Source organism: Channa argus, chromosome 17 (assembly GCF_033026475.1).
Source record: "Channa argus isolate prfri chromosome 17, Channa argus male v1.0, whole genome shotgun sequence".
NCBI classification, from domain to species: Eukaryota; Metazoa; Chordata; class Actinopteri; order Anabantiformes; family Channidae; genus Channa; species Channa argus.
This window is the reverse complement of record NC_090213.1, coordinates 3,705,001-3,718,550: the sequence shown is the minus strand read 5'-3', so window position 1 is coordinate 3,718,550 and position 13,550 is coordinate 3,705,001. Positions and strand designations below refer to the sequence as shown.

Below are 13,550 nucleotides of genomic sequence, written 5' to 3'. Positions count from 1 at the left end.
GGACTGGACTCCAGCAGCGCCCCCTCATGGATGATCCACAGCTGGTCTCAGGAGCTCAGAGATGTGGGCAAACATCTGGGAAACCTGAGCTTCGAAAGGTGGGGAAAGAGGACGGAGGTGGTGTCCCACACTGGATCGTGGGTGTGGCACCAGAATCTGTCCAAAGGAAACGAGGTTTAGATTCTACGTCAGGGTTTTGGGCCACAGGGTTGCACACAAGTGAATAAAAAGCCTTCTCTCCATCAAATCCTGTCACTGTTCTTCCAGTGAAGAAGCAGTTTTAGAGGATCAGAGGTTCAGAGGTTATCTGGACTGTCAGAGAGGACGATCCTGAAACACACACACACACACACACACACACACACACAAACCCTTTCAGGCACTTTAGGGGCACAAGTGAGGAAAATATCAGACACAATAACATCACTAAACATTAACACCTATAATGACAATGACAGCGATGAAAACCTCGTGTAGACATTTAAGCCTATGATGAACAACAAGCAGAATGTGGAACCTCGTCCTCTCACCCGGGAACTGACCCATTACCTTTTTCAAGCATGCAGAGTACAAAACCACACACACACACACACACACACAGGAATTGTAAGACTTTTGAAATTCGTTTATGCAGAGAATACACTTTTTACCACCACACTGTAAGTCAGTGGTTTTTTATTAACATAAATATTTCTTCTTATTACACATAATTGTTCTGACTTGAAGTCTTTTAATTCGAAATGATGAGTTCGAAGATCAACGGCTTTCTTCTTGTCCATTTTTGGGTCACCAAGGTAGAAGGGGTTCCGCACGTTGTTTTGGCATGAGTGTTTACGCCGCTTGGGTCCGGCACCAGGTGGCTTGGTGGCTGGGCGGGGCCATGCCTGGTGGGCTGGGATTCGAACCTGTAGCCTTTTGCATCACAACCCAATGCTCTACCCCTGATCCACCGGGCCCCAAAGTAGAAATAATTGGTTAAAAAAATGAGCTTTCGTAAGTTGAACATAAATGTAATATTTCACTGGTGTGAGCATTAAATGTAGATTGATTGTCCCCAGAGGATGCACCAGTTCCTCCAGTGTAGCTGGTGTAATATCTGTAAAACGCTACACAGAGCAGCTTTTTTAAAACTATGATATGATTTTTGTGGTTCTATCATAAGGACCCATCGGGTTTGGGGCTGACGTGGACTAGATTTAGTGTTTTTTAAATGAGATTCATTAAAAAATAACACATAAAAAGAAAATTTGAAGCTTTATCCTTTTTTAAAGCAGAAAGCTGTTCCTGAAATCATGTTTCACCTTTTAGATCCTACAATGTCATATTAATAATTTGTATAATAATCCACAGTTGGCAGCTGCTCAGCTTAGTTCAGCAGATGAAGATGAAGGGAAAGGGAAACAAAGTAGCGCGTCCATCAGTGGAAGGAGAAGCCAGACGCCGCCGAACCACCACACCACTGGCTGATGAACTTCAGGACGTCCTGACACTCTGGACTGTGAGTGGTCTGCAGGGGAAGACGAACACAATCAGAAAACAGAGCTGAGACACTGCGTTGATTAATCCCAGAAACATCAAAGTGTTTGACAAAAAGCTGCTTTTGGTTTTTGAGATTTGTGGACATTTGAGATTTGTTACATGACATTTGAAGAATTTGCCTTTATCTCAAAAAACTGTGGTTCAATGTTTAATGGACCTAATGAACAAAAATGAACTTCTGATGGCTTCTGGCTTCTCTGACCTTTGTGGCCATGAGGAACTTGTTCCAGTCTTCCTTGTTGGCTGCTTTGCCCACAGACCCAAACTCGATTTTATTCCTCAGCACAGGGTAACCTGGGGGCAGGAGAACCACAGAGTGACTGAGTGATGGCACGTGTTACATCACACACTTACCTCAAGGACAACTTGTGTTAAAAGCTCCTTTAACACAAGAAGCCATCGATAAACACAGTCTAACAACTACAGAAGCATCCAGATGAGAGAATAAAATGCACAGTACAAACAGGAAGACACGTTTGCAAATGACTCCTCCCACAACTTTGGAGTTAGAGCGTGACGCAGCAAGTCACCATCAATGAACGAACCGCAACGAAGCGTCGCACGTGGCCTTTTGTCTTGGCCGACAGGGGGAACTTGAACACATCGCACAGACGACAGCTGACGGGCGTAACACGTGTGATGTGTGAAGACCACATTAGTTTACTATTTTCACACCTCTCACTCACTACAGATGGCGTGAAACTCTGTAATCGACAAAGTCACAAATTGTGCTGATGGTATTCAAAGTTATTGTTTGATGCAGAATTTGCTAAGAGCTGAGACACTTTCACCCACGGGACAGACGGCGATTCAACGTGTCAATGGGCTGATTGTTGACTTGGTGACAAATTCGACCTTTAAACTTAACCTCTCTTTACATTTTACACAAACACACAACACGCTGAATATGTGGTAACAAGCACAGATGATCCTAACAGTATGAAGACAAGACGTGTGTGTGTGTGTGTGTGTTACCCGTGAGGACACAGGGCAGCGAGCGCAGCCCGGTGTTTGTTGCCACCAACGAGGCTTCGTACGTGTTCCTCTCGTCACGTGGTAGAACCTGCTCCAGCCGATTGTCCATGGACACCATCAGCACCCAGTCACGGATCTGCTCCCGCTGGGCCTCCTGTTACCAACACACGCAACCACCATTTCTAACACAAATTAAAACGGAATAAATGTCAATCTGTAGTTTAAAAAAAAAAGCCAAAGTATTTGTGACTGAACACAGCTCATGAAAATGTAGAAAATGAAGGTCAATGAAACTATGTAGTTAAGATACTTTATTTCCACATTTCAGTAAAACTGTTAGAGACTTAGACGTTATCAGGAAATGATGAGGCATCATGTTTGTTAACCACTTTAGACCAAACTGTCACGTGACCAACTGATGTTCAGCTCCCCTGACTGTCACCAGCAGCTTAATATTATCTTCACAAAGTATCACAGTTTATGTGTCTCCATCTATTACTCTGGTGTGTGTGTGTGTGTGTGTGTGTGTGTGTGTGTGTGTGTGTGTGTGTGTGTGTGTGTGTGCAGTTTGACATCTTACAGTGACACAGAGTTTGGTGGGAACAGGAACCTCAAAGGGAATGTCTGTGTCCACGAAGTCTGAGTGGTCCAGAGTATCCAGGGTCCCCTCGTCAACGGCCTGGAGACACAACGGGCCAATCACAAAAACATATTCAACACTGAACTTGTTCGTTAAAGCTCAGACTTGCACCTAAGTTCTGTTTGACTGGATTCAAATGAGCAAATAGAAAATCCTGCTCAAATGTGAATTAAAAGAATTTCATACTCACATCACACAGATCGAGGAAATGATTGAGGAAGATGAAGGCCATGTTCTCCCAGCCAACAGCCTGCCAGGGTTAACATAATAACAACAACATGTTCAGGTAATCTGATGTAATATAATAATGAGTTGAGACCAACAATTATAAACCTGAGGCATTTTCCCTTTACTTGGTAGCTGACACTACAGAAAAGCCTGAGCACCTATAGCACTTGGACGAGTGTTAAAAGGTGCAGAGTCTGATTTATGTCCCAAAAACAGCAGCTGCTCCTCTGTGATTGGTGGACCCACCCTGCAGGCCAGACCGGCCTCGTAGAAAGCTTTGTCTGCTGGAATGAGCTCCGTGTGACGCAGCAGAGACACCGTCAGCTTGGCTGCTACACTCATCTGAAACAGCAGAGACAAGAAACGACCAGGACCAATTATCAAGTACGATCTGGAACTAGAAATCTATTGGCATTTCCTGTTTTTAGTGCTTGATATTTAGGGTGTATTTTATTTATATGACCGACTTTGGGATCAAAAATGCACACGTGATAAAATATACAGCAGTTCACTTTCATCTTCAGCTAACAATGGTGGGATGCACATCAAGAACAGATCTGATGGAAAAATCCACCGTTAAAGGAAGAGGTTCACTTTTTTTTCCTCACTGACGTCCTCAAACATCAGTCAGCTGCTCACATGAACAATGACAGAATAATGACAGGTCTCTTCTTACAGCCCTTTCAGTAGAGGTGACGGTGGCCAACAGTCATGGTTTTGTGTTCAAATGTGTATTTCAAGCTAAAAATCACAATTGAGCTGTTTGAGTTTGTTAAATCTAGTAATTATCTTTCAAAATTAAAGCCTTTGTATTTTGCACACAGTAAAATTCCCTCTTTGTGTTTCACTACTGAGCTGCAGAGGAAGGAAAAGACCACGAAGAGGTAATTTTTGTGTCCTGGTGGCCGAATGGTTAAAGTCCACGCTGAGGGATCTTTGCTGCATGTCGGACCCTCACTCTTCTCCCACCGCTCAACTAAACTCTGTACTAAAGCCAAAAAGGCCCCAAACATGTTCAATCCAAACAAGGCGACTTTGGACAATATCCACTTAATGTGACTAACTTTGAAATATTAAACATAGTGATGAGAGAAGACAGGAAATATCCTTTAAAAGGAATCTTGGACAGACAGTGAATTAACAAAAGAACTGGCTTCAGTCAGTAAAACCAGTTTCAGTGCTTATACGAGCACCTGACACACACACACACACACACACACACACACACACACTGGACAAACCCAAGACCAAATCCAGTCATGCACAAGTGAAATTATTTCACGTACCAGCTGCTCGACTCCTCTAGCCGCAGACCTTGTGGCGTAGTAGTGAGCGATGAGCAGCAGCTGTTCAAAGTCTTCGTGAGCTGGAGAGTTGGCCTCAGCTGACTTGGACAAATTCCCACACTGAAATGAGGGAATCTCTTTAGTTTAGACTGAGGCCAAACAAGACTGCGAGGGAACAAAGACTTTGGAGTTTGTCGGTCCTTTACCAGCTGCAGCAGAAAGTTCCGGAGGTCGGCCCACATGCGGTAGGACTCCGGTCCATCCGTGTCAGAGAGGTTGATCAGGTCCAGGAACAGGCGCTTGTAGATGTTAAAGTTCTGAGAGTATTAGGAAAGTTGAACACAGTTTGGGGTTATTCTACAAATGCTCCACAACACAGATAAAGGGAAAACGGGCCAGTCAACAAGAGACGTCTGACATTTCATGTGGTTGTAGCTCTTAACAAAACAGATTATATTTCCTACATCAGAGCAAAACAGAGCTTGTCGAGAAGAAGCTTCAGAAGAATCAGCTCAACTGAACACACAACAAAGCACCAACGGCAAAGAGCACATGTTAATACTTGGTGAAAACGTGGTGGAGGATTATTTCTGTGTGACTCATTTAAGCAGAACAACTTCCAGTGACATTAACAAGGTCTGATGGATTCAGACACTTCAGCACAAGTGAAGATGTAGGTTTTAAAAACTATTTAACCTCCATTGGCTGTAAGTAGCATTGCTAAAGGTAGGTTGAGATGTTTGTAGGAAGCCAGAACCTCAGTGAACCAGGTTGACCTCACGGCAAAGAAGGATCCTACACAGTCCACAGAAGATAAACAATGAGACGTCCACTGATGGTGAAGGAAAAGGAGTTTTTGTAGTACAGGATGTGCACCTGAGGGTTGGGTGGAGCTCCGTGCTGTAAGTAGAGCTGCAGAGCCTTCGGAGCTTCTTCCTCCTTGATGAGATGTGTGGCGTACAGAGCGACATACTTGTGGAGGATCTTAATGTTCTGAGGAAACACAACAAAGAGATGAGGAGGAGAATGAACAAACCAACCGAAACAACTGCTGCTGACATTTGTTTCACACACACATTTCCAACACTGTGACTCAGTGTGTCTTTGAAATGGACACATAACACAATACTAATTATGAGCTTTATCAAGGGCCACGTACCTGTTTGGACGCCGTTTCCAGACATTTCTCCCACTGACCCCTTTCTGCGTACATGTCCAGAGCCGCCATGACATCCACGTCCACCAGCTTGACACATGCAGACATTCAGTGTTTGAGAAGTTCAAAGTGCTACAGCACAGTAACATTTACAAAGTGAAGCCTCAGCGCTGCAGAGAATATTCTAAATGGTTTCTGTACATGTCAAACGTAGGACAGAACGAATGATGACGCCTCATATTGTAATGATTAGTGTAATAATATGTGAGAATATGACTGAACTTACAGACTCCACTTTGCCTTGATTCTTCAGATGCTCTTTGTACTTCTGGTCCACGTAGGCCTCATACCTGCCCAGAATCAGAGGATTAAAGAAGTCATTTGAAAGGTAACTGGAATTATTCTAGTTTTCCTAAAGTTGTGTTTGGGGCCAAGTAAGATTTCTGTCCTTGCAGCTCACGTACTCATGAAGAAAATGCTGTGAAATACAGCAGTTGGACTATGAGGTGAAAACTTTTCCTTCACTGCCTCCTTATGTTTCAGTTTCTCATGTTTGTTTTCACCTTGAATTCACCATCAATCCCGGTGTTTCCCACGGTTTGACATATAATAACTACGGTAAGTTCAGGTTCTTTTGTAGGTGTAGAACGTGGGAGTGTGTTTGTGAGACCTCGGCTCCAGCTCCTTGGCGACTCTCTTGGCCTTGTTCCACTCCTCCCCCTCAATAAAGACATCGATTGCTTCTTTGATCATGTCCATGTTTAAGTAGAGTTCAGCAGCCTTCAATGTGCAAAATAAAGAGATTCACAACATATTTAGACTAATTTAGACTATTGATACTTACCATAACTTTTGGTTTGATTTGAATATACACATTTTTGTGTTACTTTAATGTGTGTGTGTGTGTGTTCACCCACAGCATTGTACTTCCTCAGGTGTGTGAGCCGTGGTCCGACCACCTGAATCACCTCCACCGCTCGCTCTCCACCCAGGAACTTGATGGACAATTCTGCAGCCTGGAAACACAAAATACACACAAACAAAATTTGCAGATATGAAGCAGCATTTTTCCAGAATATGTCTGTCAAAGCAATTTTGCCTCCCGTCAAAATTTTTGATGCTGATGCTGTAAGATTAATTTGCAACATGTCATAAAAACTTTGACCATCACAAGTCCTGAGAAATCAAGTTGACATTTCCTCTAGTTTTGTCTGACAGTCAAAAAACCAAATATGGTTAAATTATAAATAATATGAAACGTTCAGATTTCAGAGGCTGAAATCTATAAATAAAAAACTAAAAAATTATTGACTAATTGTTTTGGCTCCACTTTCTCATTTGCTTCCTCAGGATTAAAAGCCATGTTTTTTATTTTTTATTTTAAATGAATGTAACTCACTCATTAGATTTCATTAGATGGTGTAGAGAGGAAGCACAACTACTGCAAATGTTGTAGTAACTGTGGACTCTAGAGAGGAGCAGAGGTTAAGTGATTTCCTCTCTGTTACTTTGAAATCGAATGTATCCAACTACTCGACCTCACAAAGTGAAGAACATCAGTGAGTTTGTGGTTCCTATCACCTCTGTTTACTGCTTGGAGACTGAAAGTTCAAACTCCCAGAAGGACAAAACAGGATTGACCCCTGAAACCATGTGACATTCATCAGACCAAACGTTCAGATTTCATTGAACGTGACCCCTGCTGCTCTTCACTGCACGACACACAACATTTGTGCAGCAGGAAATCTCGAGATTTCAGTGACACCATGACCTTTCTGCTCCCTCCACCAGAGAATCCCACCACATCTGCAATGCTGATGTTAATATTGCAAAGATTCTTTTTCTATAAGTAACAAGAAACATGTCCTGTTCAGTTCAATGGGTTCATGTCAGTATATAGCTGATTCTTTTATGGGAAATTTGGGCCAAAAATCTACAACAACAGTCCGGTTCTACTGTGAACGCACTTACAGTATCCAGGGGGTGTGTCTGGGAATTCTTTGCCGTATTTTCATTTACATTTGGGTGCAAAAATAAGCAATTCAGCGCTGAGCACAGTATGAAAATGATCCTGAAAGTAGCAAACAAACAGCTTTATGTTCTGCTGTGACTCCTACAGTCTCTGAAAGTTTTCTAAGCTGCTTTAGCACCATGTAGACCTGCATGTATACAACTTACTATTCACTAACATCCATTTTCAACGGCAATCAGGTTATTTTTTAACCATTTCTGTTGGAAAATAGTTTATTTCTACACGGTCGTATGTGTGATGAATTCACCAAAGACTGATTTCTGCCAATGATTCAAAAGTGAAAAAACAAAGAACTGAGTTACAACTAAGAATTGTCCAATTGTCTAATGATGCCTCATATTTATTCTGACCCCCAGGTTAAGACCCACCCTCATAAATGACTCCTCAAAATTCTTACTGATTATATTTCAGCTGCCTCTGTCTGCTGTTAACTTTTGTGGAACTGACTGTGAATCAGTCAGTTGCAGACGTTTACCTTCATCCAGCACTTCTCCATCAAAGCCAGGTTGGAGTCGTCCTTCACCTTCAGGTAACACTCCACAGCCCGGGAGTATTCACCTGACTGCTCCCACTCCCGAGCCTGTTCCAGCAGACCCTCCACACCTCTGAGACACCACACACACAAATGAATTCATTTCATTGGATATTAAGACACTTTCACAAATACATTGTCAAATGATCAAAGCATCTCTTTTTTTTTTGAATCCTCAGGAATATTTATTTGCACATGCAACTGAAATTTGCTCGTGGTTTGTGGATCCTTACAAACAACAGGAAGCCTTTCACTTTAGCTGGAGACTGAGCAGTGAACTCTGCAGCAATAATTTAGTGTTTTCTCCCTTTAACCTTCTTCCATATTCGTTTCTATTGGTAACTTCTGATGTTTTCTCCCACAAGTCATTAAAGGGGGAGAAGCGATGGGAGGATGATAAGAGCTGCGTGCTGCTGGATTTCTGGCTAACAAGCTTTTCCTCGTTGGGAGTTTCAGTTTTGGAAAACACACGAGCGGAGTTTTAATAAAGTATCAAACTGACTCTGTGCATAGATTATACTGGTGGCTGAGTGGGGAGTCTGTAAAATGTTCATAGTGGATTATGTGGTTCCCCTCTGGATTTTCAGCCATTTATTAATAACATAACAGGATAACTGCGGCACAAAATCTAAAACACATTGAAATATTGTCCCACACATACCAAAGGTTTGATCTGTAGTTATTAGTCTGAGTCTTTTAGCAGCTGCTGTTAGTACAGTTAATAGAAGCCCCAGGGACGGTTTTACTTTCACTTAAATCTGATGGTAAATGCAATCAGAGCTTTACAGTTTGAAACTAAAATAAACACATCATCTGCAAAAAGCCTGCTGACGGATTTGACTTTGTGGCCTTTATCTCACCGCACTCCCTTCTTGGAAGTCTCCTTCTCGTACTCCTCCTGAAGCATGGACAGCTTGTTAGGTAGATACTCTTTACAGATACGTATGGCATCGCTCCACATGTCTGCGTCCTGATAAAACAAATATGCAAAGCATATGGAATAAATAAAAGATCAACTGATCATGAGGCAGATCCTCAAAGCCTATGATTTGAATATAAAACTAAGGAATATTAAAACGTCCTTGCGTTCACTTCAAATTCAGATTCTAAATTCAAGTCTTTCCTTGATTTTTCTAAAGCCAGTTTGGCTCTTGCAGTTACCTTGTAATATTTAACGGCCAGTTCGGGTCTCTGGGCTCGGAGCAGGAAGGCTTCAGCCTTCTGGAAATCTTTCTGTTCAAAGCAGAACTTGGCTTGGCCCACCAGAACCTCAGACACACTCTCTGGATCGTGGCCCTCAGCCACCCGCTGCGCGTTGGTCCAGTCCTTGTTGTGGACGTACCTGGAACAGTTCACACACACACACACATACACACACACATACACACAAAAAAGTTATAATTTATAGACTTTCAAGTTCCAGGAAGTTGTCACGAACAATAAAGGGTCATAGCTGACTTACAGCAGAGGCAGCCTGCAAAAAAAACTTTAAAAATATATGGTACAATTAGAGAAATGATCAGCAATAATATTAAACAGGTTACTGTGTAACTTCATATAAGATTTACATGCTGTATAAGCACCTTTATGGCTAATGTGCTAGCAAACATCTTTGTATGTTAATATTTTAAATGTCCAGATGTTCTGGAAAACAGCTGTATGGAGCAGCAGAAAACAATGTTAGAGCAAACAAGAGCTGAGATTTAACCACCACAATGAATGTACAGGCCAGACAGGGAAACAATGAGCTGAAAGTGAGTTCTTCTGAACAGCTGAGCTAAATGTGTCAGGACAAACCATCATCTCATGTACTCACATGAAAACGGCTTCTTTGGGTTTTCCTGCTTTGATGAACTCAACTTCGGCCTCAGGAAACTTTCCCTGGAAACGGAGACAGTGACTAAATTCAGCAGAGTCCAAACCATTCAGGGTCATAAGGATGGAAACACTCAAGAATTATTGAATTCATTCCAATAATTCATTAAAAGCATTAAGATAAGACACAGGACTAATGATTTGGTGAATACTGCAGATCACAACTCCAGTTACTGTTCGCAGCAGGACTGTGGTGGATTACCTCATCTTCCAGGTATATGGCATGTTTAAGGTGGATCTCCGGTATCTTCTCCTTACATGAAAGCCGGGCCAAGTCAAAGGCAAAGTCAAATGAACTGGAGACAAAGGGCATTAAAGAAAGTTAGGTTTTAATTTACAGGGACTTCACAACCACAAAGAATTAGGCAGCTCTGAGGGCAAAATGGGGTCCAACCTGGCACTAGACAGGTGTCTCTATTAAAGTCCCTAAAGTGGACGGTTTGATGGATGAATGACCTCAGATAATAATTTAGCCCAGAAAATCCTGTTTGGGGTCTTATTCACTATCATGACTGTGTGACATAAGGACATACTAAGGTTAAACATTGATTCTTTTCCCATCAAGCTGATAACATCTTTTGAAATATCTGCATCTTCACATGAATTGCACTGAATGTTATGTTGTGGTGAAGCTCACAAGTTATTTGAAGCAGATTCAATGGCGAATTCCACCAGGCCAAACTTCTTCAGCAGCTTTACGGCAGCCTCTCCTCCCAGACTCCTGGCCCACAGGTAAGCCACCTGCTTCTGGGCACCAGCCCCTCCATGGCTCTTAGCCACCTGACACACACACACACACACAAATATATGTGTAGATATTCATTATAAAGGGCTCCTACACCAATGTGTATCTATTCCCCAGCCACAGATAAATCCAGGGAAAAACACTTAGCGGAAACTACAAAGTTGCTCTGCACTCTCGACTCAACAGCAGCAATAAACCCTGTCAGTGGGGAAGCACAACAATGATCTGCACCAAAAGACAACGCTCTCATAAACTGTATTATAATTTAGTGCCACACAGGATAAAACTGTAAATGTACTTGGTTTATGAAGGAAGTTAAAATAAATACAAACTAAAGCAGTAACACCTGATGGTAATTTTGAAGGACATTTTTTAAAATGTTTCTATGAAATAAACAAACTTAAACTTAAAATAAGGATTCAGGATAATAATTATTAATTAGTTAAAGTGATTGTACTCATCCCTCCTGTTAATACAGGCCTTTATCAGGTCCCAGCAAAAGATGATCAGAGCTCAAATCCACAGTGCAAAATGTATTTAAAGGTTTATAAAAGCAGCTATACTACACTCATATTACAAAAACCTCTTAGAAATGGTACTAGTACATGTTCACACCAAGCAAGTATAAATACATGTGAGTGTATGTACCCTGTATGCATCGTCCCACATATCATTGACTCTGTACATGTGGACAGCAGACTTCCAATCTTCAGCCTCCATGAAGTGATGCTCAGCCTCTGAAAACCTGGATTCAGCTTCCAACTCCTGCAAGAGAAACACCGTCACCACACACACACACACACACACACACACACACACACACACAGATTATGCACAAAACTGCACAATCTAGCTTTGATTCCCTGTATACAAATTAAATAAATGCACATAAGTACATTTATTTCTGCCGATCACACTGTGTCATACCTTGGCCAGATGGAGGTGGGTCTCAGTCAGCAGGTCGGGGTGATGTTTGGCCACCAGGCGAATAACATCATCAAACATGCGGTTCTTCTTGTACATGGTGATGGCGAGGTCGGGCCGCTTTACCGTGGCAAACAGCCTGTATGCAAGCACACGCACACAGTATTAGTGGATAAACCGTTAAAGAGAGGACTTTGAAAGACTTGAGCTCACAAGTTTAACCCTGCATTAGTAATCCAGTAACAGAAATGATAGAAAGACACGAGTCAAAACAGGTCTGGAAATGAACACACACTGTTTTTATTATTTCCCTTGATGTAACGGAGGTTTGAGAGAACTTCAAACACAGTCGTGTTAGTTTGCTTCGCTTCATTTTTTAATGCTTCCGGCAGCCAATGATTAAATAAATTGCTATAAATAAAGTGATCTGCATTTACCTCTCAGCCTCTTTGAACTTCCCGTCTCTCTCCAGCTCCTGAGCTCTACTGATGTACAGAGCCATAACTTCCTCCTCTGTCATACACTTCAGTGCCAACTGCAGAAAACATGCATCAAACGAGCAACAACCACCTTAATAATATGTCAGTAATACGTGGGGCTGGAGCTCATCTGTTGTTACATCATCTACACAACTTCTAATGGAATCTTTTTCTGCAAGTGTCATTTTGGAGCGAGAAGGAAACAAACCGCAGACAGAACAAGGGGCATTTGTAAATGTGGACTTTGTGTAGTTTGTGTTCAGACTGACCTTGTGAGCCTCCTCCCAGCGTCCTGCTGTGGTGTACATGTCTATGGCATCTTTAATGTGGCCTCCTTTCACAAACAGCTGCTCTGCCACCTGCAGGCAATGACCACAGGAACAGAAATAAACAGCCCAATATGTACTGACGAAAATGTATAATAAGACATGAAAATCACAAATGAATATTCCAAATTTTTAAACATCTTGTGACTTTAAAAAGTTTGTGACATCTACTCGAAGCCCAAGATTACAGTGAAATGCATTTCTGAGGGGTTCAAATATTGAAAAGCCCGAATAAAAAGAATTAGAGAAAAGCTGCTATTTCTGCTAACAGCAACATAAAGAGCAGAGATTGATTTGTTGCTGAGAGAAGGAAAAAGAAGCATCCACCAGTTCAATCTGAATACAGGCTAAACTTATTTCATCTGTAATAACACAGGCGTCAAACAAATGCACGAGCTGCTTGGTTCTGATTAAAACGCGTTTAGTCACTGTTGTCGCTGCAAACTTTTCTATTGAAAACACAGGTGTGTGTGCTTCTTTCTTTGTTTTAGTTTGAACTGAATTTCACTTTCCTGCAACTTTCCCAAGTTGGAGAGCAAAGAGCTTGTTATCTTAATTACTTTCTGTGAATATGCCCATAGAGCAAACAGACTTAAATAGCCTGCTATTTTCAGAGGCTGGCAGTCTGTGGAGGCTGTTTGGCTCAGCTGAGCTCATCAGAATGAGCACAGCACACTGCACGTCGCCACCATCGCCTCTCTTCCCTTTCTTTGTATTTATACCAGACTTTGTTTCGTTCTTATTTTCAACAGGCCTGTATTTCTGATATATATCTATATCTATATAGGCAAATATAAAAACTACTGCCATCGC

The 13,550-nt window shown here is 41.9% G+C and overlaps 1 protein-coding gene across 1 annotated transcript in view; it reads right to left on the bottom strand.

The window, feature by feature from the left end:
• Positions 1-610: 610 nt before the first annotated feature.
• Positions 611-13,550, bottom strand: part of LOC137102608 (intraflagellar transport protein 172 homolog) — a 29,743-nt gene continuing 16,803 nt past the window's right edge. Inside the window, exons 26-48 of the mRNA XM_067482281.1 lie at positions 12,681-12,770; positions 12,370-12,467; positions 11,936-12,071; positions 11,657-11,773; positions 10,901-11,043; positions 10,466-10,559; positions 10,205-10,269; positions 9,550-9,730; positions 9,249-9,358; positions 8,332-8,461; positions 6,742-6,840; positions 6,495-6,604; positions 6,111-6,174; positions 5,828-5,914; positions 5,545-5,661; positions 4,875-4,985; positions 4,669-4,788; positions 3,629-3,724; positions 3,345-3,404; positions 3,095-3,193; positions 2,515-2,668; positions 1,742-1,833; positions 611-1,507 (exon numbers count right to left, since the gene is read on the bottom strand). Of these exons, the coding sequence (XP_067338382.1) occupies positions 1,418-1,507; positions 1,742-1,833; positions 2,515-2,668; positions 3,095-3,193; positions 3,345-3,404; positions 3,629-3,724; positions 4,669-4,788; positions 4,875-4,985; positions 5,545-5,661; positions 5,828-5,914; positions 6,111-6,174; positions 6,495-6,604; positions 6,742-6,840; positions 8,332-8,461; positions 9,249-9,358; positions 9,550-9,730; positions 10,205-10,269; positions 10,466-10,559; positions 10,901-11,043; positions 11,657-11,773; positions 11,936-12,071; positions 12,370-12,467; positions 12,681-12,770 (2,463 nt within the window). The 3' untranslated portion in view covers positions 611-1,417. The remainder of the gene's footprint in view (positions 1,508-1,741; positions 1,834-2,514; positions 2,669-3,094; positions 3,194-3,344; positions 3,405-3,628; positions 3,725-4,668; positions 4,789-4,874; positions 4,986-5,544; positions 5,662-5,827; positions 5,915-6,110; positions 6,175-6,494; positions 6,605-6,741; positions 6,841-8,331; positions 8,462-9,248; positions 9,359-9,549; positions 9,731-10,204; positions 10,270-10,465; positions 10,560-10,900; positions 11,044-11,656; positions 11,774-11,935; positions 12,072-12,369; positions 12,468-12,680; positions 12,771-13,550) is intronic.